At 45.1% G+C, this 27554-nt stretch overlaps 1 protein-coding gene across 3 annotated transcripts in view; it reads right to left on the bottom strand.

Moving 5' to 3' along the window:
- The window catches only part of TTYH2 (tweety family member 2), a 78960-nt gene extending 63437 nt beyond the window's left edge, over nt 1-15523 (bottom strand). The window contains exon 1 of one of the 3 annotated variants that reach the window (XM_081899741.1): nt 15291-15523. In XM_081899741.1, the coding sequence (XP_081755867.1) occupies nt 15291-15422 (132 nt within the window). In that variant the 5' untranslated portion in view covers nt 15423-15523. Of the gene's footprint in view, nt 1-14033; nt 14149-15290 lie in introns of those variants that run through there. The other 2 variants (XM_081899739.1, XM_081899740.1) reach the window with 2 other exon arrangements.
- Nucleotides 15524-27554: the final 12031 nt, after the last annotated feature.

Below are 27554 nucleotides of genomic sequence, written 5' to 3'. Positions count from 1 at the left end.
TACTGAGTTATGCTGCACTCGGGGACAAAGCTCAAGACACAGTATGCAGTCACCTGCCACAGGCAAAACAGCACGCCAAAGATGCTGCAGTCACATAGCTTTGATTGGCAGCAGACCCCCGCCGCCGGTTTATTCTCTGCCTGCGAAGAGAAGCATTCAGTGCACGTTTCATCGCCAACACTCACACCACCAAGTGCCCTTGGGAAGGGAAGGATTACCATCAGGGATCCCCCAGAGTGGGCAGCTGCTGTGCCACGCTCCAAAGCCCGCTTCCCTGCTGGCACCAATAATCCCAAGCTGTGCCAAGATGGCAAGAGGCAACGGTCCGCAGCCTGGCCTGTATCTGCTCCCACTTGGGCCCCTTCCAATCCTGAGCTCAGAGCAGCGTTTCACAAAGGGGTGGGTGTGGGGGAGGAGAAACAAGAGAAGGAAGAAATAACTCTGCCCGCTTCCTTTCCCGACCGCCAGCTACAGGGCTGATAAATGGCCGCTCAGTTTCATCCTGGCACAGCGCCCCACGCACTCAGCCCTCAAACGTCCTCTCTAATGTGGCCTAATATCACCAAGCAGGGAAAGGTCTGTGGTCTTGCAAAAGGCATGCCTCCCTGTCCGCGTGGGACCCTGCAGAAACCTTCGTATTTAGAATGGTCATCGCACATAGTCCCTGTTATAAGGTCATATAAATATAATAAATGCTCATACATGTATCAATGTCTGGAGCAGCACAGGAAGACTTTCCTGAAACCATTTTGACTCCCCAAGTGACCAAATGTTTTCTCTGCAAGGAGGGAGGGGGTGGGGGAACTTTCCCATTGTCTCAGGAAGTGGGTAATCACCATTTCAAAGGAATGGGCAGACCACCAGGAAAGGCAATCAGATAAGGCATTATCAGAAAACCTGCCAGACAGGAAAAACAACAACACTCAAATTTCTGTTGTAGATCACCTTTTCTATGACGTAGGTATTGTGTTTGTGGGGGGAGGTCTTGGGTTACACCCCTTCTGCGATGTATGTATGATGTATGGATGGGTGGTCTTGACCTCCGGGGCAGGGAATTTAAAATGTCTGCCAGAAGCAGCTTAGTCATGCTGGCCACATGACCTGGAAGGTGTCTGTGGACAAATGCCGGCTCCCTAGGCCTATAGAGTGAGATGAGCGCGCAACCCCAGAGTCGTCACTGGAGCTAATGGTCAGGGGTACCTTTACCTTTATATAAGGGCAGGCACACCTTTGTTCTGGGCCCTCCTCCTTTCCTGTATGTGAGTTGCAACAGATCAATAAAGAACAGGCTTACTAGCTGGTTTGCTTTTCAATATTCTCTGGTTGGCCTCTGTTATTTTCTCCTACCGATAGGGAACCCACGTAAGGACTCTATATGGGCTCTTGGATAAGGGAAGAAGGGCAGATTTTGTTAAAACATCCCAAATCACAGTAACCTTCGCATGCTGGTTCTCGTTAAGTATTGTTTACACTGACTGGCAGCAGCTCTTCAGGCTTTCAGGCAGGAGTCTCTCTCAGCCAGTGTTAGAAATTCAAATGTATAAGCAAGGAGCCCAGTGGTTCCTTAAAGCAGGGTTAAAAGTAAAGGTAAAGGGACCCCCGATCATTAGGTCCAGTCGTGGCTGACTCTGGGGTTGCAGCGCTCATCTCGCTTTATTGGCCGAGGGAACCAGCGTACAGCTTCCAGGTCATGTGGCCAGCATGACTAAGCCGCTTCTGGCAAACCAGAGCTGCGCACGAAAACACCACTTACCTTTCCGCTGGAGTGGTACCTATTTATCTACTTGCACTTTGACGTCCTTTCGAACTGCTAGGTAGGCCCGAGCAGGGACCGAGCAACGGGAGCTCACCCCGTCACGGGGATTCGAACCGCCAACCTTCTGATCAGCAAGCCCTAGGCTCTGCGGTTTTAGACCACAGCGCCACCCGCCAAAACGGGATGTCTATTTGCCATTTTGGGGCCAGGCAGCTCGGAAGCCGTATTTTCCCAATACGACTTTTTGATTCCTGAAATTCATTCCGATTGTGCAGATAAAATATCACTGATAGAACTCTAAAAAATGTGTTATTAGTATGTGAAAACAGGCAAGATCCAAGGGTCCCCAGGCATGCAGCGCCACATGGTGGAGATGCCAGGCGTTATCCTGGCACCCAGGCATCTTCACTTGGTCCCAAGTGGGCAATAGCCAGGTGCAAAATGCGCCTGTCGAATTTCAAACGCTGCTCTCAGCCCTATCTAAAGAAGCTGGGGATTGAACCTGGGAGCTTGCGAAGCAGATATTCTATCACAGCCCTTCCCCAGTTTGTTACCTCCCCATCGTAGCAAGCCAAGGATGAGCTGAGCCATGGGTAGGCAACCTAAGGCCCGGGGGCTGGATGCGGCCCAGTCGCCTTCTCAATCTGGCCCGCACACGGTCTGGGAATCAGTGTGCTTTTACATGAGTAGAATGTGTTCTTTTATTTAAAATGCATCTCTGGGTTATTTGTGGGGCATAGGAATTCGTTCATTCACCCCCCCCAAAAAAAATATAGTCCGGTCCCCCACACGGTCTGAGGGACAGTGGACCGGCCCCCTGCTGAAAAAGTTTGCTGACCCCTGAGGTGAGCTCACTTGATCTCCTCAGACATCCTGAACCATCACCTTTCCCTCTCTTTGCCCCCTTACTTACTACTCCCAATCTCAATGGTCACCTTATTCTTCAAACGCTGCCAAACTCTTGCCTTTAGCTTTTCTGCAGCTCATGTCTGCTGCAGGAATGGCAGAAGGAGGGGAAGGAGAGCAGAATCAGCTCTAAAGCTATCCCGAAAAGTCAACCACAATGTCACCGGGAAAACTGAAAGGGGGGGGGGCTAATTTCACAATGATACTCACTCAAGTTCCTTCATGAACATACAGTTGTCATTTGTATATAATGCTAAGTCATGCGTGGATACTTTAGCTAAGATTCCTGTATTGGTCCATTCCAACTCTACAATTCTATGATTCTACTGTATGGGGTTCTGGAAGAGAGACTGAAGCTGCTTTGATCTTGCCTGGTCATTCTGCTGCTGTGCTAAGTCACCATTTGGCTTACCTTGTTGTCCCAACCTACGCTAGTGGTTTCATTCTCCAAAGTAAATCACAGGACAAACCATAGTTGCAGCTCACAGTTTGTTTGGGGAGAGCTAAACCACAAACCCAGATTCAGATAACCCAGGAGCTGGGAACCAGTTTTGGCTCCATGGTCCAGATCCTTATCAGGATCTGACTATCCCGCCAAAATTAGCAGGTGGAAGGAGCCACTCACCTGGCAATCATGTGACATTATTTTGGTTGACAGTCACAATCCTGTTCGCTCAGATCTTAAAGCTGGAGAAGGAAACTCGCAAAAGCCTTTAAGATTGGACTTGGAAGGAGAAAAGCTTTCGCAAGCCCCCTCCCAAGTTCCCAATCTTCCTCCGATTATACAGGGGGGAGGGAGACGCTCACAAAGGCTTTTGCAAGCCTCCCCACTTATAGACTGGGACTTGCCGTTCTCTCCTGGAAGCCCTAGCACGAACTCTCTTGGATTCCATGTCCTTAACCAACCTTTCAAATGCATCTGCACAGCGAATGGTGTGCAAAGTTGGAACAAGTTAAAATTGGGGTTCTGAGAATTCAGAATAAGTTATCCCTGTACAAGTTGGGTGACATAATTACAAATGACATAGTTTTCAATAGGAATGAGGAGATCCTCACTGGTTGTTGTTTTATGCCTACGTTTGGTGCACTTTGAGACTGTACCCCTCTAGCAGCACAATGACTTATCAGTGCAAAAGCAAAGAAGTCTTGCACTAATCTACAAAAACCAGAAGCTCTCCTAGCTTTGCCTGTGAATCAGAGGTCAGAAGTGCCAAGCAAGAAGCCCAATACAACTGTGCATTGTCTAAGTGCTTCCTTCCTGTCAATATGCTTTGGTACAATACTACTACTCTTCCACACACCCACACACACCCCACTTCTAACATGTGCAGCTGAAACCAGCACACCAATCACCAGCTAAACTTCCAATACAATATTTTGCAGCAATCCCAGCAACCTGGATGTTATCTGCATGCACAAACACACATCACACACAGTGTACATGAAGTTTTTTTGTAGGCTTTTGTCCATCACGCTGGTCCAAAATGTGGCATAAAAAACTGTCATTTATTTAATAGCATCTGTCAGATAACTTCTCCCCTCCAAAGTGAGAAAGAACTGAGCAGCTCCCAAGCAATAACTGTGAAGGATTTAATCCCAATACTGGGTGATACACTTTTGATTTATGACAATGTAGTTGACTTCATAAAATATAACACCCACTCTGGAACACTCTGAGATCTGCCATCAGATGGACATAAGGACACTATCAGTGACTTTTTAAAGCATTCTTCAGGCACAGAAACCTGGTTGCACATGGAACTTTATAGGAACTACAAGCTTTAACAAAGGTGTTGGTTGCTAAGCCTAATGTCATTAATGAGCACAATGTCCCACGGTCTCCCCTACAGTCACAGTACCCCAAACAGTTTAATTAATGAAAATAATAAGAGAAGGCTCAAAGACAGAGTGACATTCACCAACTGCAACCTGTCAGTGCATAACAGGACTCCCTGCTCCTTCCCCCATGCATGGCCTGCACCCTCCTAAAATCTGCTCCAGAGGGTTAGGAAAACCCCTAAAACAAATTTAGAGGGCACACTAGGGAAGGGGGAACATTTTTTTGTGCAGAGAGAAATCCTTTCAATGATAGAACAAGAGATTTAGCAGTATGTCGAATTCCATCTATGATGTGAACAGTGGCGTAGAAAGCGCTCTTGCAAATTGATGCATAAAAGATTTGGTCTTGCAGACGTTTCCAAATTACAACTTGCCTCCTTCTGCACATGTACTGTATGCACATGTGAAGGCAAAGAGGAGGCATTGCTAGAATTGTAATCGACACAAAAAGTACCAAACATCAAAGTAGAGTTAAATGGGGAGTTTGCATTCTCACCTTCTACCCATTTGCTCAGTGAAAGATTTGCGACATTGTCCTCCATTTGTTTTGTTGTGGTTTTGCAGGCAACAATTCTTACAAGTATCAGAAGTATCCGACCTGGTGCCTTGCAGATGTTGCTGGACTCCAACTCCCATCAGCCCCTGATCATGCGGATTAGGACAATGGGAGTCCAACAACCTCTGAAAGGCATCATTGCTGGCTGTTAAATGCTGACTACCTTGCATTATTTCACAGCCTGTTTTTATAAAACCAGCCTGTGCATCTGACAGCAGAACTGCAGGAGCCATTGGTACTTATCCCACGGAGGTTTCACATTAGCCGCTTAATGGAGACATAAGTATCTCCCACTTTCTGCTGATAAACAACCAACATTACCTTCAGCAGCAATTAGATGAAGCACAGAGCATCTCTCTGCTGGGATGCTGGTAAGTAATTCTGTCCCACACAAACAAGTTTCACGCTGCAATGTGCAAGAGGTCATGATTCCAAATGCCCCTTCAGCACTATGAGTCTGGGGAAACCCAGCTCCTCCCTCCCTTAGCCAGCAAAAACAAGCTTCCCACTTATTTTCTTCTGGGCAAAGCACTCTGACCCCGCAACTGCAAGAAGTCCCAAACTACATGCTACCAGCCTGGCTTTCACTGCCTAGAAATGACAGCATGGCCCCAAAGAAGGGCATTTCAGAGTGGTGAAATGAATCAGAACAGGAACATCCCCTCTAAACAACAGACAACTTTGTATTTATCTGGGGCAGCTAGAAGCTGAACAGTCTGGTGGCAACTTAAAAGACTAAACAAATGGATCTTAGCAGAAGTTTTACAGGGCCAGGCGCCACTTCAGATACATACCATGTTGCTGTCTGCTGTCTGAGTATATCTGAGTGTATAGTAGAGCTGGGTGATATATTGTCCAAAACCAGTTTCAAGTCCACATTGTGATACTGGTTTCATAATTTTTGACCTGGCAATATATCACATATCATGCTGTGTGTGTGCGCGCTATGCAAAAACCACGATGCGGGGGAAAACGTGAAGCCAGCCAATGCCTCTACATAGCTCCATCTTCATTTTAGACATTGTGATAGCTCGGTATATTGTGATGTTTTTAGCTGGTGATATATTGCAATGTTGAAAACCAGATATTGCCCAGCCCTCGTATGCAGAGATGGAATGGGGTGGGAAGGGGAGAGAGGTTATTATGCAGTAAATCTAAAAGTCTGTGTTATGTAGAAATTTAATAAATAATAGTTTAAAAAAAACAAACAAACCCACAGTCCCATCACAAATCACCAGCTACTGCTCCCAAATAAGACTTTGTCAAATGCATCATCAAGGATCTACAAGCCAACTCTGAGGGAGGGGTCTTCCACTACACAGATGAAAGGGCTGAAAGGGCTTAGGACTGTTTACAACAGGCATAGGCAAACTTGGCTCTCCAGATGTTTTGAGACTACCATTCCCATCATCCCTGACTACTGGTCCTGTTAGCTAGGGATGATGGGAGTTGTAGTCCCAAAACATCTGCCAGGTCGAGTTTGCTATGCCTGGTTTACAGACTCCCCACCCCCCCCAAACACACACACACACACACACTCCACATGCAATGGCTCACTAGTAGAACTACATCATTCATCAGGAATACAACCCAGGAACTAGCATCCCCCACCCTAAAACAACCCCAATGCCAAGTCTAGCCCTCATATCTACTCAAAATCCACTTATCATGTGGCCTCAACCTTCCCATCAAAGGCCCATTCACCTTTACATGTTTGAACATGATATATGCCACCACTACGTTCCTAAGACGATGTTGTGCCAGCAAGGCCCTTCTGCCATGTAGGTTGCCGGGCTACCTGTACAAGAGAATGGATGTACCCAAATGAGACATTAAAAACAGCGAAGACTCAGAAATCAGCACAGAAGCAACTCAGGTTTTCCTGGGCATTCAGCAAGACACTTGCCAGACTTCAGCAAAAAGGTTTCAAAGGGAGACATCAGCTGCCAAGCTGGAATTCATGTGCTCATTCTAGCCTATCAGACTCAAGAGGGACTGGGAGTGACAGGTTCACTACTGAACGCAACTGCCCCTCTTTAGGCATACAGGGAAGACGCTTTTCATCTCACTTTGCAAATTCATTAGCAGCCAGGCGCAGGCTACTCCCACCTTGTTTGGCACTTCTACTCTCAATGGGATCTCTTTTGCACATTCTCTGCATAGCATTTTAATACAACATCTTCCTCGCACTGCATTTGCTGGCTTTCCTGTAGCAGCATCCTTCCAGCAGTCGTCATGTGTTTAGCAGCTGGAGAAAACACACTAGCTCAACCCCTGTCCTCCTAGTATATTGCAGGGTGATTATCTGGAGCAAGAAAGCTTCCAGTACATGTGCAGGTGTCTGCAAGATGGGGAACCCTGGGAAATCAGGGTTCTCCATTGCATGGGGAGCCCATACTGGGAGAAGCAGGCTCACTGATTCATACAGTCAAACTCATGGGACAGGGATGATGGTGGCAGAGGTAGAGACCTCATCCCCATCCCATGTTGCTTTCTCCAGCTTCTGAATGCCTGTACAGTGGTACCTCGGGTTACAGACGCTTCAGGTTACAGACGCTTCAGGTTACAGACTCCGCTAACCCAGAAATAGTACCTCGGGTTAAGAACTTTGCTACAGGATGAGAAAAGAAATCGTGCTCCAAAGGCGCGGCGGCAGCAGGAGGCCCCATTAGCTAAAGTGGTGCTTCAGGTTAAGAACAGTTTCAGGTTAAGAATGGACCTCCAGAACAAATTAAGTACTTAACCCTAGGTACCACTGTACAGGGCTTCTCTGTTCCTGTGATCTGTCACTCAAGCAGAACACTTCATGAAACTGATGAAATAGAAAAAACCTTACACCACAATAAATTTGTAATTTTTCAGATGCCATAGGACTATCTTCATCTCCAAAGCCAACTCAGATCTCAACCGCATTGCCGTTTCAAGCAATTTTGTAGAGAATTAAGGGAAGCCTTATTTTTAGAGAGATCCAACCCTCCTTGAATACTAACTTATGAGAGAGCAGATTCTTTTTTCAGTTCCTAATATTTGACCAATGCTGGAGCCTCTAGACCAAGTACATTCATTTTCTACAGGCAATTATGCTTATTCTTAATTGGGGTTTTCTGCAAATTCAAACAGATTGGGATTCGGAGAGGTCAAATATAATACCCAAGGGTCGATTAACTCTAGTTAAAATCAAGAGAATGTGTTAGTTTAATTGTGCCATTCCTGACCCACACATGTTGCGATCTGAATTCTCTATTACCAGCAATGCCTTGTAGCTGTATCTTGAAACCCTGTTTCAGGTTGCACCAGAGATGTTTACCAGCTATCCAGTCTTGTGACAACAAGCTTGCAGCGAATCTGTTAACAACTAGGGCACACATTAGGAGGCTGCAATCTCTTTTAGGCTGAGCACGCCCTATCTTAGGGCAGCAGAAACCACCACAAAACATACCACATCCGTAATGTTTAGTGAGCAAATAATAGCTGGCGATTGCTTATCTACACCAGTCCTTAATGTGGAGAGATAAAAGCCACAGCATAGAATCATAGACTTGTAAGATGCGTCTGTAACCTGAGGTACCACTGTTCTCATCCTGAAGCAAAGTTCTTAACCTGAGGTACTATTTCTGGGTTAGCGGAGTCTGTAACCTGATGCGTCTGTAACCTGAGGTACCACTGTAGCCTGCAGATGCCCTTTGGATTGACTCTTCTCTGTGGAATAAAAGTATAGCGAAGAATACAGTGGTACCTTGGTTCTCAAACTTAACCCATCCTGGGAGTCCATTCGACTCCTGAAACTGTTCAAAAACCAAGGTGTGGCTTCTTCTGATTGGCTGCAGGAGCTTCCTGCACTCAATCGGAAGCCACAGACATTCAGCTTCCAAAAAACGTTCGCAAACCAAAACAATCACTTCCGGGTTGCGCCGTTTGGGAGCCAAGCTGTTCGGGAACCAAGGTACCACTGTACTAGTCCTATGGAATACCCACGGTCTATTTTATGTAAAGAATGTTGGGGCTTTGCTTCCCTAACCCAAGCCCCATTCATTTCTTTTCCAGGTAAACACCTGAAGACTGGCTGCCTTCATGTCCAGTTCAATGCCATTCTCCGCCTTTTCCTGCTACGGATCTGCCAATGCCATTACCCACAAATGCCTCAAGCTAGAATCACAGCCAATCACATGCCTCAGCCACACGGGGAATGACTAGAAGTCCTGGATTCAATTAGCCCAGTTTGGATTCAGCATTTCTGCCAACGGAATTGGAAAGCTTTCACCCGCAAGCTGCCAAACCTTCCGCGGACAGAATATTTTGAGACGTGCAACCAGAGGTAGTACGACTTGCACTACACCGTGAATAAAAAATTAATTACGGCAGTGCCGCAATGAAACGCAACCACCTGCGAAGGTGGAAGGTAACATCTGACCAGTGCAGCATACGAGAAGAACTCAGGTGGGCATCCAACTAGGTAGGCATTCTAAATTTGGGTTAGCAACTTCCAAAGGAACAAACAGTAGTTCCTCTGCATTAGAATCACCATGCTGAGGTAATTAATTAGGAAACAAGAAAAGAGCTACTGCTTAAACTACTCTTTGTACTGAAGGTGCCAGTTCTATACAGTGGTACCTCTGGTTACGTACTTAATTCGTTCCGGAGGTCCGTTCTTAACCTGAAACTGTTCTTAACCTGAGATACCACTTTAGCTAATGGGGCCTCCTGCTGCCACCGCACCGCCACCACACAATTTCTGTTCTCATCCTGAAGCAAAGTTCTTATCCTGAGGTACTATTTCTGGGTTAGCGGAGTCTGTAACCTGAAGCGTATGTAACCTGAAGCATATGTAATCCGAGGTACAACTGTACATGTATTGGACATAAGAAAAGTCTAGTTTCCTCTTAAAATACATGTGTGCACTGAGTGGAAACGGATTGGGTGCTGAGACCTGGCCTGCAAGATTTGTGTTTTTTTAATGGGAAAATGTGCTCACCCTTTATACTAACACACACACACACACACACACACACACCAGATGTCTAGCTATTAACCAGCATGTAGGCTGCTATTATTAGATGCAGAAATTGTGAAGTAAAAAGTGAATAAGGCAAGCCATATGCGTGTGGGTGCGTGTGCAAAACGCAGCAGAAGGAATAGAAAACAGAATTTCTGATGATCTCTACTAAAGGGTTTGCCAATACAATTCTTAAAGTGACAGCAGAGGCAATACTGCGTTGCCTAGCAGCATGAATCCTTAGATCTTTCACAAGGCTTTGCAGTAGTGTATGCTTCCTTCAAAAGGAAAACGAAAGTATATCTAGCCCAGCAGGTGTTAAGTGCTCGGTATTCAAACTCCTGCCAGCTATGTACAATCCATAGATAAATCTATTGCTTTATGTAATCTGAACTGAATATATGTATTCATAAAGGACTTTAAGAAAAGGAAGCGTTATTGCCTGACCTACACAGACTTGTGAATTAAGATTCTTTCCAACTATGTTTTTACCAGAGTGGTAAAAAAAACACCTAGGTAAATACTATGCCGAACCTGACTTGAATCTTTAAGAAAATAACTTTTATTGAGCCAACTATGTTAGAGAAGGTTTAGTAGGCTTTAAGTTGCACAGAAGGCGCCTTCAGGCAGAAAAGCATCTCAGCCAGAGGCGAACTTCAAGCTTGAGGAGCCCACAGTTTCCAGGGAATGAACTTGAGTGACCTTTCTTCTAGTACTCATGAATGGAGCATCTTCCATACAAAGCCTAAGTACTCTGCTCTTCCTGGCCCATATTCTAACAAACTGACAGCAATAAGGTAGTTGTAAAAAAAGTCACTGACATCTTCATAGCAATTGCAATGAGCTGGCCTACATACCACCAGGCTCTGAAAGAATGATGAGAATCAGACAGCCTCTATTAGAGAGGGAAAGGGAATGGTTCTCACCTTTGAGGCTTTCAGAACTAATTAAGGGCACATTTACATAACTGCAGGACCCTTGGTTATTAATAGTAATTTTGAGGAACTGCCAGCAGGGAAAGAGACTCCCAAATACATCAAAAGGCAAAGTGAGCACTAAACATTGTTATCATAGGTTAAGTAATCACACAGGGAACCTTTGAGACAAGTCCCACAGTGAGGGTCAAGTCCCAGTTGGAACTTGGAGCAGCACACATGTACACAATTTCCTGCCGACAAACACATACCAGCTAAACACCTACATTGGTACCTCGGGTTAAGAACTTAATTCGTTTTGGAGGTCTGTTCTTAACCTGAAACTGTTCTTAACCTGAAGCACCACTTTAGCTAATGGGGCCTCCCGCTGCTGCTGCGCTGCCGATGCACGATTTCTGTTCTCATCCTGAAGCAAAGTTCTTAACCCAAGGTACTATTTCTGGGTTAGCGGAGTCTGTAACCTGAAGCGTCTGTAACCCGAGGTATCACTGTATCACACTCCATAATTTCCAAGAGAGTATAGAAGTGACCTAAGCAGGCCTAAGGGATGGCTAAGGATGCAAAGCTACTCAATTTATTTTTATATTGGACAAAGCCTCTTTCTGCAGATAGTTTCTACGGACACTACCTTCCCACTTTTCCATCTTTGGAACAAGCACAAAGCCACCCAAAAGAAATGTTCGTTTCCTAGAGCAGTGGTTTCAAGCCTTTTTTTTGTACGGCAACCCATAAGTCCAAAATTACTTTGTGCAGTAACCCACCGCTGTATTCTCACATGAATTTTGGACCACAGGTCTTTGGTGGCCATTGGTTTTGTGCATTTAAAATGCAAGTCTGCCTATTTTACAACCATTATGTGAGACGTATCTGCAACATACAGAACTTGATGAAATATTTATAGGACTTACAAAGATAATCATTGTTGTGCTCATGGAGTGTAAAAACAACCAACACCTGATTGGTAAGTAATATAAATTTGGTGCTTGACCTCTGGAGGCGCACTCCATTGTCGTGAGACAGACAGATTGCAACAACAACTTTATAAATTCATTCCACAACCGCAGTTACACAAGGCCTGTTAAAAATACTTGTAGTTCATTATATCTTATGATTTTTTCATGATGAAGTCCACTTTGGCAGGTATCAATGGGATGACAGAGCTTGCATTTTGCCAAAGAGCAGGTGAGTGCAGGGTTTATTGGTTGTCAGACACAGTCTCAGATCCTTCCCGAAACATAGCTTACTGCATTTCAGTCTTCATAGCAATCGTTGCTGAAAATCCTGCCTCCCAAAGGTATGGGCTACCAAATGGCAGCGGCGCAGATACTTCTTCATCAACAAGTTCAGGCTACTCAGTGGCAACATGAAACCAACATTCTGATAATTTTTGGAAATGCTATTGTCTTTGAGGGTCCTGTCACGTGATAGTTCAATGAGCCATTGTTCTTTCTGCACAAGTGGTGAGATCTGGTTGCAAATGGGCTTCACAGACACTCAAACTTCTTTGTTTCTAAGCAAACTACAAATTACCCTTGACTATTCACGGGTTCACCTTGCCAACAAAGGTCCGTATAGTAAAAGCTATGGTTTTCCCAGTAGTGATGTATGGAAGTGAAAGCTGGACCATAAAGAAGGCTGATCACCGAAGAATTGATGCTTTTGAATTATGGTGCTGGAGGAGACTCCCATGGACTGCAAGAAGATCAAATGTATCCATTCTTAAGGAAATCAGCCCTGAGTGCTCACTGGAAGGCAGGTCTTGAAACTGAGGCTCCAATACTTTGGCCACCTCATGAGAAGAGAAGAGAAGACTCCCTGGAAAAGACCCTGATGTTGGGAAAGATGGAGGGCATAAGGAGAAGGGGACGACAGAGGATGAGATGGTTGGACAGTGTTCTCAAAGCTACCAGCATGAGTCTGACCAAACTGTGGGAGGCAGTGGAAGACAGAAGTGCCTGGAGTGCTCTGGTCTATGGGGTCATGAAGAGTCGGACATGACTAAATGACTAAACAACAACATTACAGCTTGCCTCTGATGCAAACTCCATTAGCACTTTGTGGCAAACTGTCCCCAGAAGCATCACCAGCCAGCAGAGAGTTCCCAATGAGAATCACAGAATAATAAAATTGCAGAGCTGGAAGGGACCACAAGGGTCATCTAGTCCAACCCATTGCAAGGCAGGAATCTTTCACCCAACGTGGGACTCACGACCCAGAGATTAAGCAGTGTCATGCTCTACCAGAGTTTTCAGACATGCGGTTACAAGCATCAACACAGAATTATAATAAGCCAATAAAACAGCTTTAAGAGGTACTCCTCTTACAGTAAGAGGCTGCAAGCTATAATTATTTGGGATTTACTTATACAGTGGTACCTCAGGTTACATACACTTCAGGTTACATATGCTTCAGGTTACAGACTCCGCTAACCCAGAAATAGTGCTTCAGGTTAAGAACTTTGCTTCAGGATGAGAACAGATATCGTGCTCTGGCGGCATGGCGGCAGCAGGAGGCCCCATTAGCTAAAGTGGTGCTGCAGGTTAAGAACAGTTTCAGGTTAAGTATGGACCACCGGAACGAATTAAGTACTTAACCTGAGGTACCACTGCAAAGCCCGCAACCCGTCTGCACAAGCTTTGCAACCCACTTGTGGGTCAAAACCCACAGGTTAGCAAACACTGTTCTAGACTATCAGCCTAAGAAGACCCACAACCAAGTTCTCAGATGATCAAGTCACCATCTCCCAGCCTAACCTAACAGGCTTGGTGTGAGGATAAAATGAAGAACCACATATGCCATCTTGAGATTGGCAGTGGGATCGGGTGGGAGAAAAAACCAGAAATGCAATCAATAAAGACCCAGAGCAATGAAGAACTCTGCCACACCATTACCAAGAAAAACCAGTATATGGAGAGTAAAGGAAACACAACAGAACTGGCTCCAAATACAGAGATGACAAAATACAGCAAACACTGTGCATCCAGAATGGATAGCAGCGTATCTGAAGCGTTCAGCTAATCAACGGAAGTTAATGGGGTCGCTACTTACAAATAGATTTCCACCCAAACAAGGATGCACAGGGAACTGAGGGGGAAAATAAAGGATCCAGCTATCTGAAGAGTAGACAAGGAGGGTTTCTAGCATATCACACATGCAAATAAGAGAGAGGGTTAGTTTTGCAGGGTTTTTTTTGAGGGGGGGGTAGAATGTTATATTTTGTGGGCCTGAGGGAGATGGGGAGAGGAGGGTGGAGTCAAGTTTTGGGGAAGCCAATGGAAAATGTTACTGCCTTTGCATGTGCAAGAGCGGAGCGAAACATAACCTTCAGGCAGGACTCAGAAAGATGCCTTATTAACACAGAGACGCCTGCTTCTTTAAAAAGATTTGCAAAATTCAAATGACAACTCTCATCATCCAATGCGCGCGTCTATTTTAATTTGCAATTCAGGTCAATTCCCCCCAAAAGGGTGGGGTGGGTGACGGATGGAGGGGATAAAATGCTACACAGCTTAATATTTAAAATCAGAGCCACTGGATCTTGCCCACAGCAGAGGACACAGGACCTGGCGTGTTTGGGGTTTGTTTTTTTTCGGGCTGCCCCCCCCCCCCCACCATAGAACCAGGCGACTGGCTGGGATGCCGCAAAAAGGGGTCAAAAGAGGCACTGCGGGAGACTGGATGCTGGTCTGCTTTACTCCAAGAGTACAGGACCGGCGGCCACGAGTCATTTGCGTCCTGATCGGATACGCACAGGAGCATATATGAAGGTGCGCAAGGCAACAACTGCCCACGAGGATTTCACGCTCAGAATAGCCATCGGGGGTGCGGATGGATGAGCGCAGGGGTGATAACTTGAATAAAATAGGGGGGGAGGCAAGCCCCGCCCCGCATAATCCATCCATCACAAGACGTGGGGCACCCACACTATTTGAACAATGCCCATCAACTTGGGGGGGGGGCCCTAGGAGTTGGGGTAGAAACAAAGCGGGGCAGCGAGGACGGCACTTGACGGAGTTGCAAGCCCCTTCCATTAGAGGAGGCGTTTTGTCGAGGGCAGGCATTCTGTGGGAAACCGACGGGGGGGAGCTACTCCGGATCTCCCTCCCTCCCTCTTCGATAGGCCGAGGGATCCAGTCCCGGGGGGCTCCCACCGCAGGACCTGGCAACCGCCCCAGAGCTGAAGGTCGCGCTGCGAAGCGCGGGAGGCCCAGCTAAGAGCCGCAGTGGGGGGTTGCATAGAGAGCGCCCCATTCATTCTACCCTACGGGGGAAGAGGAGCATGCATCGGGCGGGCGGGCAACGCACCTGCTGGTAGTCGGCGTCCCTCGGGCGGAAGGCGCTGGAGACCGGTTGCAGGCGGAGGCTCAAGTGGGGCAGCCCGTGCAGCCACGACGCCCACCAGGGCGCCAGGTAGTCGGCCCGCGCCGCAGGCAACATCGCGACCCCGGGCCTGCCGGCTGCAGATGCTGCAGCTGCTCGCCGCCTCCCCGGACAGGCGCCCGCTCCTCCTGCCGCTGCCGCTGCCGCTGCCGCTTCTCGTGCCGCGTCCGCTCTCCGCACGCCGATCGCGGCCCGGCCTCCTTCGCCGTCGCGGAGCGCGCTCGCCAAGCGCCGCCCCTTCTATTCTCCGCGATGGGGAGGCGGGGCAGGGCGGGGACGGGGCGGGGGGCGCAAGCCGGGCCATTCTGGGAGGGAGCGGACGCCCCCTGCGGGATCCGCCCGACTGGCGGGGGCGATGCTTGCAAAGAAGTTCCCAGCGACACTCCCGTCTTCCTTCTCTCCCTCCCGGCAAGAGATTTTGGGGGGTGTCAATCCTTATGTGGGGCGCATGGTCGCGGCAGGATTTATGCTATATTGGGGGGGGGTGCAGGACACCCACCTGTCATCATCCTCTGTCTGGCTCCGTCTAGCACATTAGGAATTTCTTTTGACCTCAAGTGCTGAGAAAAATCTGTCCGAATCTTTCTCCTTTTTTTAAAAAAAAGTATTTTTATTTACTTGATTTTTTTTGGATGGGGGCAACGGTCCCCCTGGCTATGGTGGGGCGGCGTGTGCATCTCTGACTCGCATGCAAACATAATCCTGTGTTCTTGCTTTTAATGTCATCTCCTAGTGAGGTGGAAGTGAAACATCTACAAGGGAGGGGCTGCCCCAACTGTGGAATATCCTCTCCAAAGAAAATGCACCTGGCACAAACTTCATTGTCTTTTAGTCACTGGGCCATAATACACACTCTCTCTCTCTCTCTCTCTCTCTCTCTCTCTCTCTCTCTCTCTCTCTCTCTCTGTTAAGTTGTGAGTGAACATATCAGACAACACAGCGATTCTTCAAACAGCTCTTGTTTATTCACAGGCCGGAACAGAACTGAACTGAAGGGTTCAACCAGCCTGCTTATATAGAGCTCCAGTACCACACAACTGTAACAACTTTCTAAAACTATCCAATCACTGAACGTCACTTTCAATCCCTTATTTGCATATGTGGACCTGAGTGAAAACTATCTACAGTATCCCCCTGCTGGCCCAGGGTGAGAACTTCAGTACATAACACCATCTATCTATCTATGTATCTTCACTCATTTTTCACACAGTCATTTCACTCAGTCACTCAGACATTTCAAAACATGTTTACTATATTAAATATTTCAAACTCTCCTACTGTCTATTGTGCTTTGTATTTCCTGCATGTACTGTTTATTTTTTATTTTTATAACCCTCCTTGGAAATCATTAGCAAAATGCAGCACATACATGTTTTAAATATCGTTCTCTCTTTAAAAACAAACAAACAAACAAATCCCCACACCTTTCCCACAAAGCCTTTGCCCTCAATCCAACTTGTTTAGCACACACCTTGCCTCAAGGAGTAACTGAAGAGGCATGTCAGCAGGGAGAAATGTGTGAGGGAAAGCTGGAAGATTCAGGATAGACAAGAGGCTTCTTCACACAACAAAGCATGGATTTTGCCCTCACTAAATGTAGCGACAGCCACCAATTTGGGTGGTTTTAATTAAAGATGGGACAAATTCATAGGAGGATGAGGCTATCAAACGCTACTAGCCACAACTAAAACTAACCAACTAAAACATTGGTCACCAGCAACATTGGTAGAAACCGTTCCAAGAAGAGAGACATTCAAGGTCCCAACGCCTGCATTTGAAACACGTCTTATGACCACAAATAGGAATTCTGTCGTTTCTCAGTTGGTAATGAGGAAGTTCTGAATCGGCCTAGGGATTGCTTAACTTAACAGAGGCTAACTGCTTCCTAACTTACATAAAATCACTACTTTGACATACTACTGCCTGCTATGTCGCAAAAGTACTAATTTGCAGTTTCTCTTCCCATTTTTTAAAAAATACAGTGGTACCTCGGGTTAAGAATTTAATTTGTTCTGGAGGTCCATTCTTAACCTGAAACTGTTCTTAACCTGAGGTACCACTTTAGCTAATGGGGCCTCCCGCTGCCGCCGCACCGCCGGAGCCTGATTTCTGTTCTCATCCTGAACCCGAGGTACTTTTTCTGGGTTAGCGGAGTCTGTAACCTGAAGCGTCTGTAACCCGAGGTACCACTGTAAAGCATAAACCTCACAAAGTCAAGCACTGGGTGCATTCTGCAGGGGACGGATCATGTACAGGAAACCTACACGCACGCAATTTCTGTTCAGAGATCCAATCAGTGCAAGATGGTAATGGCCATTCTGATCCCTGTCTCTACACCAACCAACCCCCCAACCCCTGCAACCCAGCCACATGCAACTCTTCGTTCATGTATTCATTGAATGGTAGTGTCTACATGACAGTTATCCCCACCTTTAGCCTTCTGTGCAGGACTTGAAACACATGGGTGCGATTTAATGCATACTTTCATAAAAAAACCTCTCCCTCACTTCTTATTAACCCAACCCTAACTGGCCTCTGGATTATTGCCAGTATTACTTTTATAATACCATCAATATATGCATTAAAGTCTATATGGGAGTTGTAGTGCCTCAGTTGTCTACACACTTTCATGTGGTGGGAGGGATATCCTGTGTTATAGAGAAGGATCAATAAACCTTATTTTTATAACTTATTTAATGCCGGTAGAGAAGCAAGCCTTGTGACCCAGACCGTTCATCAGACCCTCTCAGGCATGCCAAAGCATGCTGCCTTTTTGACTTTACTAGGTTAACTCAGGAAGTGGGAAGAAAGTGCATAGGGACAGCCATGTGGCAAAGTTGTTTTGTTTCATGCTTTCCATTCACGACCATGTCCATGCTTTCAGGAAGCGACAGATCAGCAGCAACATGGGAAGGGTAGTGTTACCCATTACCAGAACTTGAGCTTTGTCAGTTCCATGGAAATCTGGCAGGGCCAATTATCCTCAAACATCAGTGTGACAGCAGTTTTTAAATATCTGAATGAGAGGCATGGAGGGATGGAGTTTGAGGAAATGACATAGATTAAACCCAGCTTCTGCAATGACTAACTCCACCTCACTTCAAGATCTCAGCATCAGCAGAAACAATGGATGGGAAAATCATACAAACCCCAAATAGCAGCTGTTATTTAAGGAATGCAGCAGTGCTAGCTCAGCTTATTTCAGCACCATTTTCTTCCCTGTAGAAATCCTCTTTCTGACATTTGGAGGAGGCTGCCGCGGAAGAGAAAGCAGCGTCTACCCTAGATCTCACTTAGCCCTTTGCCATATACAGCACTTACCTAATGATCTCAGATCATCTTGCCAGCCTTTGGAATTCTCTTGGGAGTTAGCGAGACCTTGGGCTACATATTGTGAATCGACATTTTTATCAATGTAGTGCAGAAATGGGCAGGCCCCCTAGCAAATCAATAAGAAAAAAAGTTAATTAAATCAGATCTGAGCTGCTAGTCAAAGGAAAGGGAGAAGAGCCATTTTAAACTTTCTAGCAGCACAAATTCTTGGGCAGAGGGATACATGTTCTCTCTCTGAATCATCCTAGAACACAAAATGTCCATCTCTGGGGAATACTGCCTGCAGAAAACCATCTTTAGTTACTCTTCTCACCGATTCTAGAGGGTAGCTGCATTAATCGACTGCAGCAAAACTAGTAAGACCTTCCAGTAGATACCAGAAAAAGAACAAAGCAAATTCTCAATTATTTGATTTTCTTGGATTTCCAACACAGAACATTTGCCTGGAGATACTAGTCCATAGGACGTGGGTGGCGCTGTGGACTAAACCACAGAGCCTAGGGCTTGCCGATCAGAAGGTCAGCGGTTCGAATCCCTGTGACGGGTGAGCTGCCGTTGTTGGGTCCCTGCTCCTGTCAACCTAGCAGTTCGAAAGCATGTCAAAGTGCAAGAAGATAAATAGGTACTGCTCCAGCGGGAAGGTAAGTGGCGTTCCCGTGCGCTGCTCTGGTTTGCCAGAAGCGGCTTAGTCATGCTGGCCACATGACCCAGAAGATGTCTGCCGACCAAAAGCTGGCTCGCTCCCTCGGCCAGTAAAGCGAGATGAGCCGTGCAACCCCAGACTGGACCTAATGGTCAGGGGCCCCTTTACCTTTTACTAGTCTATAACAATATTGGTTTCTGTTTTTATATTTGTTAAAACACACTTGTGGAATGCAGTGCTCATCTATTATATAAAGTGCAAAGGGAAAACTGAAAATATGTACCTAGAGCACTTATGATGTTGGATGGTACTACAAGTTCTGCTGTTTTAGAAGTAAGCTGTGGAATCACACATTTTAGTTCACTTAAAAATAATAAGATTCGACTCCTTTTAAAATATAAGACTTCAGTACATATACAGTGGTACCTCAGGTTACATACACTTCAGGTTACATACGCTTCAGGTTACAGGCTCTGCTAACCCAGAAATAGAACCTCGGGTTAAGAACTTTGCTTCAGGATGAGAACAGAAATCGTGCTCCAGCGGCGTGGTGGCAGCAGGAGGCCCCATTAGCTAAAGTGATGCTTCAGGTTAAGAACGGACCTCCGGAACGAATTAAGTTCTTAACCCGAGGTACCACTGTATAGTGACTGCACAGTTTAAGGCTTTGATGTTTTGTCTAATGTGTGTGTGTTGTGTGTATATAACGTTTAATACAAATAAATGCTTTTGCCCCCATCCCAATAAAATGCTTCCAGTATTTTAACAACCATTTGCTTCTTCTGACATCATCTCAGACCCAGTTGCGGCCATACCTGATCCTTCACCCAGTCTTAAGGAGGGAAAGCATTGCTTCACAACCTTGCCACATGCTTCCCCCTCCAACATCACAGAAAGAACTGCCTGTCTTAAGTGGGTCAGACCACTGGTCCATCAAGTTCAATGTTATCTACACTTAGCAACAGCTCTCCAGGATTTCAGACAAAGGATGTCTCAACTCTACCTAGAGATGCTGGAAATTGAACCTTGGAATTTTCAGCTTGCCAGAGACACACTCTGCCACTGAGTGATGACCGCAGTTCCGCCCTTGTTTCTTTCCCCTAATGTTGTGACAATCTGTTCCATCTCTGCACACTGCTCACTTGAGGATTGAACTTTACCTGACATTTAAACACTTCCTTAAAACAAGCTGTATTTGTGAAAAAGCTCTTGAAAAACCTACATTTGGAGGAAAATATTGAGCAGTGGCTCAGCAGGAAATTAGCCAGACTACATAATAGCCCATCCGGCTTTGTAGCCTCTATGAATCACAGTAGCTGTGAGCTGTATTTATAGCTTCCTACGCCTTTGGTTAATAGAGTGTATAAATCCCAAAGCTTTTTCAGCATGATGTCATGACCTCCTGCCTGATGCAATGAATCTTCCACACTCTCCCAACTCCAGGCTTCTTTATAGGGAATGGTAATTATCACACTGCCATTGAGATGGCCCTCTCGACAACTCCAGGATTGTGCTAAACGCAAGTGATATTTGCATGAATAAACAACAATCTTTCCCTAGTTCAAAGACTAGGCATCAGATGTTTTCATGCTACAACTAAATGCCCCTTATTAAACTACCAATGGTCTTGATGGTACTTTTATAACAGATATAGACATACTTCAGAGGATCAACTTGTTTATTTTCACTAATCTTCTTATACCACTTACGCTGCCTTCAAAAGCCTACCATACAAGGTCACCTGTTTCAATGCATTTATTTATTACTGTGTTCCTGCCAAGCCATACGTAACTAGCCAAGCACTGGCAATTTCCAGACCTTATATACACAACCACATGGAATCCTAGATCTTTTCATCTGTGATGAAAAGGTAATGGCTACATTGATCCATTGGGATGTGGGCGGCGTTGTGGGTAAAACCACAGAGCCAAGGGCTTGCCGATCAGAAGGTCAGTAGTTCGAATCCCCATGATGGGGTGAGCTCCCGTGGCTCGGTCCCTGCTCCTGCCGACCTAGCAGTTCAAAAGCACGTCAAAGTGCAAGTAGATAAATAGGTACTGCTCTGGTGGGAAGGTAAATGGTGTTTCCATGCACTGCTCTGGTTCACCAGAAGCGGCTTAGTCATGCTGGCTACATAACCCAGAAGTTGTACGTCGGCTCCCTCGGCCAGTAAAGCGAGATGAGAGCCGCAACCCCAGTAATCCGCGACTGGACCTAACGGTCAGGGGTCCCTTTACCTTGACCCATCAGCCTGAGTTATCCTAGCAAAACCAGATGTTCTCTTAAGAATAGTGTGTATTTATGATATACCTGGACAACTTCCTAAGCATGTTGAACTTCCCCATCAAATGTTTCAAAAGATTTGGGCTTCCTGGTTTTATCACCATAAACTTGGGTCCAGATATCTTGTGAGCTGAAGGGCACATATGCAGTGCCTCTGCTGTTGAGACGGCTGATTATATTTACTATTTCCCCCCTCCATCGCAGCACCCTGCAAATGTACACAACACCAGGTGATGTTGCAGGGTGAAATCTCTGAAAATTCCCTTCCACCTACAGAGTCCCCTGCTCAATCAGATACTGTACTTTTCTGTGGTTGGAAGGAGCTCTTACCACCCCACGCAAGAACAAGTCTGGATCCAAGCCAACGTCTGTACATCTGAGATAGCTTGTGAAAAATAGTTTGACTTCTCAGCAGCACGATGTCTTTTGTTTCTGTATTATCGCTTCCTGTTTGTATTCATTCCTCAAGTGCAAACAGAATTTCTTCCAAGCGTGTGTTAACAACCTGTAGCAGTAACTACAGCCAGGGGGGAGGTAGGAGTCAAATTTCAGAAAGGTATAAGATTTTATGAGAATCAACCGAAATTGGAAAAAATACAAACACGTGCACACACACACACACTCACAATCTATGGTGATCTGGTGTTGTGATTTCTGGAGGCAAACGGGACCCTGCTTTCGGAAATGATTAAGAAACCACCCATTTACCACTGCAAGGCAGCTCAGTCCTACAAAAGCTGTTCCCACACTCAGTGGACAGGAATGATTAACTGCTAGTTAGCGAATGAGATTCATGGCTATTGCAACCCCCCCCAAAAAACCCACCAGTATTATGTATACCAGAGTGTACTGGAAAACACAAGGGGGGAGAGGATGGTTTTCTATGATGTGAATCAAGCTATATTTAAAAGCACCATTCTAGAGGAAATGAGAGGCAAAGTTCACATTTGGATTAAAATCTCTCATGTGCTGCTGGTGAACCCCAGGGTCACACTCTGCTTTTGCTTTTCTCTCATGCAGAATTTGCTTCTGCTCCTTCATTTCCACAAGCAGCACAAAGAACAGAAACAATAAGCATTAATTCCTGCAGGCGAATTAAAAAGCCTCTGGAGCAAATGTTATCTAGCAAATGTTTCCCCAGCGTGAAACAATACACAATGGGAAGGCCTGCTTTGTGCCAGAGGAAGAGCTAGGTGTCTATTATTAGATATCAGTGTGAACCATTTTGGGATATGGAACGGTAGTTTAAGCCAGAGCTTCACACAGATTGCCTCGCTTTCCATTGCAGTTAATGTTCAGCTATATCCAGCAAAAGGCGAGCAAAACCCAAGCATGCATTGTGATTTGGCAAATTTGATTCTCCCATTCCACCCCAAAACACATTATAACCAACACAACTTTTCATCTATTGTCTCACACTACAGTTCCTATGATCCCATGATACAGCTCCTGCTATCAACAGCTGATGGGAGTTGTAGTCCAAAAACAGCTGGAGACCCAATTTGGGGAAACACTGAACTAGATGATCCTTCTGGTCGTATGTGGTTCTATGATATAAATCAAACTTTCTTCTTAACATACAGCACCATCTAAAGGCACGATTTTGAATAGCATCCACTGTGAGTTTACTGTACTGTATTTAATAGTCCAACTTGGTTCTTCGTGCAATCAATAGAGTCCCCATCTGCCATCTGTTCAAATAATCATTAGTGACTAATTTGAAGGCCTTCAGAAAGTATTGGCTGAAGCTACAGACAAGTAGCTGCCATTTTGGGAAAGCTGCTATATGCTTCCAGTGAGTAAATATTTGGTGGGGAATTTCCACGAGAAGCTTAAAAATGGGTGACTCCAGATAAAATACTTGCTAACCACCATCTACAGATCAGCAGCTTTTACAACCTCAGAGGCCCCAGAGATACTGAAGCAGTTGATTAATTCTTACTCAACAAAAAAGATGGCCATCAATATATATACACCTTTGTTACTAGCAAATCTATTTGATATACAGGTAATGAGAGAGGAATGGAATAAAGAATTAGATATCTCAGTTTCGACCACACAGTGTGAAACTGTTTTAAGTGCCATAACAATGGCGTTTCTGGACCTTAAATTGAAGCTCATACAACAAAAAATAATATTTAGAAAATACTAGACCCCACTATGTTTGTTTAAAAAAGGGTGGCGCTGTGGGTTAAACCACAGAGCCTAGGACTTGCCGATCAGAAGGTCAGCGGTTTGAATCCCCACAATGGGGTGAGCTCCCGTTGCTTGGTCCCTGCTCCTGCCAACCTAGCAGTTCGAAAGCACATCAAAGTGCAAGTAGATAAATAGGTACCAGTCTGGCGGGAAGGTAAACGGCGTTTTGTGCGCTGCTCTGGTTCGCCAGAAGCGGCTTAGTCATGCTGGCCACATGACCCAGAAGCTGTACGCTGGTTCCCTCGGCCAATAAAGCGAGATGAGCGCCACAACCCCAGAGTTGTCCGCGACTGGACCTAATGGTCAGGGGTCCCTTTACCTTTAAGGTATCTAACTGTTGGAGATGCAATAGGGGTAGTGCCTCTCTAAAAATGTATGTTTTTTATTGTTCTATATTGAAATATTTTTGGCAGAAGGTAACTGAAACAATCAACAGAACTGTACGGAACAAAGCTTACATTTACAGAGCAAAATATCCTTTTGAATTATATACCCAGCATATGAAATCTTACAAAAGGACAATATGAGTGGACTCTCCACAGCAAAAAGACTGATACTTACTGGTGAATTGGAAAAAGAAAAATGTGGCTCCCTTCTACGACTGGACTGAAGACTTATACAAACTCACAACATATGAACAACATGCATATAAACACAGACTCACCATGGACAAATTCAATGATATTTGGAATCCATTCTTACAAATACTGTAACAGGTTTAAGATCTGGTGAAGTACATTACAGTGGTACCTTGGGTTACAGACGCTAACCCAGAAATAGTACCTTGGGTTAAGAACTTTGCTTCAGGATGAGAACAGAAATCACGTGGCGGCAGCGGGAGGCCCCATTAGCTAAAGTGGTGCTTCATGTTAAGAACAGTTTCAGGTTAAGAATGGACCTCCAGAATGAATTAAGTTCTTAACCCGAGGTACCACTGTAACAACTTTGATTAGTATGGTTTTGGGTTTTTTTCCCCTCCCCCTTTACTTTCCCTTCAGTGTGGGTGCTGTTTCCCTTTTTCTGTCTTTTCTTTATGTCTCACCGTGTTTAGTGCACATATAATTATGTACTTTTAAACTTTCAGTAAAGATGCCTGGAAAAAATAAAAATAAAAATGAGTGTCTCGCTCTGTGCAATTTCAGAAACAGCAACTTTCACACCTCAGCCACATGGTACCATCACTCTCCAACCACAGAGGTTTCTTGGCTGGCAGCTTTTGCATGTAACATTTTACGCCTGATGGGGGATTTGCCAAATAAGGGAGAAAAACGGTGAGTGCAATTGGAAATGACCAATACAAAGACTTTTAAGTTGCACACATATATTTGTGGGTAAGAGGAATAAAAAGGGTTGAATACTAGGCTTATTCTATACAGTGGTACCTTGGTTCTCAAACGTCTTGGTACTCAAACAAGCTGGAACTCAAACACTGCAAACCCGAAAGTAAGTGTTCCGGTTTGTGAACATTTTTCAGAAGCTGAACGTGCTCCGTTTTGAGTGTTACACTTCCGATTTGAGTGCCACACTTCTGTTTTGAGTGGTACACTGAGGTCTGTCTGTTTTTGCTATTTATTTTGCGTTTTTGTTTTCGCAGCTCTTTTTTGTGTGACTGTGTGGAACCCAGTTCAGCTACTGATTGATTGATTGTGTGACTGCAGTACATTGTTTATTGCTTTCATTTTATGGATCAATGGTCTCCTTAGATAGTAAAATTCATGTTAAATTGCTGTTTTAGGGGTTGTTTTTAAAAGTCTGGAATGGATTCATCCATTTTGCATTACTTTCTATGGGAAAGCAAGCCTTGGTTTTGAAACAGACTTCCGGAATGGATTAAGTTTGAGAACCAAGGTACCACTGTAGGTGGAATCTTATCAGAATCTACAGCCTCTCCTGTAACAAGCAAAATCCTAACTTTTCTCAAATACCTTGGAGCATGGTTTTTATGTAATGCTTCTTAAATTGACACTTTGAGCCTTCCTTGATCAATAGTTTTAACAAATGTCCTTAAATTCTATTGTCACCTCTTATTCAGAGCTGTAAATGAGGAATTTTCTTTTGCTTCTCAGTAAATCTAATAATTTGTTTAACACAATTTTTGGAAGGAAGAATTCCTTTAAAAAATGCTTTATTGGTTAAAAAAACATAACAAAAGACTAAATGCTACTGTCACATAGATGAATATTTTCCTTAATCTTTTTGGGATTTCATTATTCATTATACCTAGTAGGAAGCCTTCAGGCTTCTTTGGGAAGAAACATTTAAACATTTTTTAAAAGTTCATTGCAAATTATTCCCCCAAAATCCCTATTTTTTTTTAGTTCCACCACATGTGGATCATGGTGCCTTCCGCCTCCCCACATCTCCAACAGATGTTTGATTTAGCTTTATACATTTTAATGAGTTTTACAGGCGTTAAATACCACCTGTAGAGCATCTTCATGCAGTTCTCCTTCAAATCGTAGCACGCTGTAAATTTAAAGTCCTCCCTCCACAGCCTCTTCCATGATTCATAGAATCATAGAGTTGGAAGAGACCACAAGGGCCATCGAGTCCAACCCCTTGCCAAGCAGGAAACACCATCAGAGCACTCCTGACATATGGTTGTCAAGCCTCTGCTTAAAGACCTCCAAAGAAGGAGACTCCACCACACTCCTTGGCAGCAAATTCCACTGTCGAACAGCTCTTACTGTCAGGAAGTTCTTCCTAATTCCATCTGGATGTTTTGGCGTCTCTAGCCCATTGCACCATAACAGATTTCACTTCTTCCTCCTTGACTTCCCAGTCAAGAAGTTTATACATATGAGAGCGTATTATTTGCATTGTCTTTTTCTAATCTTTAGAGTTCCATGGAGAATCCTTTATCCTTTCAAAATGTTTCATTTAGCTGAAAACACTGCAACCAGTCAGTCAGATGTGTCCTAATTTCTTCCAAAAAAATGTAGTCTTGTTTTCTTTTTCTTCCAATAGATCTTTATAAACTGCCCAATTACTTGTTTTTTTTCTTGGCTGAGAATGCTTCCCTGCCCCAGCCATACCCATCACTCACCTTCCTTTCTGCCTTCTAGAGATTTTACCTTGCTGGAGCGAGTCCTTAAACTGTGCTGAGGCATCTTGCTTGCATGGATGAAGCATGGTGTAGTCTGGCCAAAGTGTTTTGCCCCTGGCATGCAGCCCCCTCCCCATTACCCAGAGGAAATGTATGTCCTGGAGTGAAAAGGGTTCCCCACTAGCAATGACTCAGAACACACACCTGGTGAACAGAGATCTAGCATCAAATTGCAGATCAGAGTTGCTGGAAATGCATTTTTTTTCATATGCTCTGGAGCACTAATGTCCTTATCCATTAACAACTTCTAGGGTTAACTAGGTCTTTCAAAATGAGCTCAGACAGTCTTGGATAAATTCCGTCTTAAAACAGGTCTGCTCTGTTCCTCATCTGCAGATGAGACAGAAACCAAAACTCTACTGCAAGTTATATTTGGCACTATGCAACATCTGTGTTTTGACGTAGAAGCCCTTAAATGGCTCAGAACTGACAAGGACTGCCTTTCCCCATATGAAGCAGCCCAGGAACTGAGGTCATCCTCCGAGGCCCTTCTTGTACCTCCTCTATGAGAGGTTGGGAGGGTGGCAACCTGAGACGGGGCCTTTTCTGCAGTGGCTCCCGTTTTGAGGAATGCTCTCCCCAGGGTTCCACTGGAGCCTTCGTTATATATTTTTAGGCAAAAACATTT

The sequence above is a fragment of the Podarcis melisellensis genome, assembly GCF_964234715.1.
Source record: "Podarcis melisellensis genome assembly, chromosome: 2".
In the NCBI taxonomy this organism is placed as follows: Eukaryota; Metazoa; Chordata; class Lepidosauria; order Squamata; family Lacertidae; genus Podarcis; species Podarcis melisellensis.
This window is presented reverse-complemented; position numbering and strand designations above follow the sequence as displayed.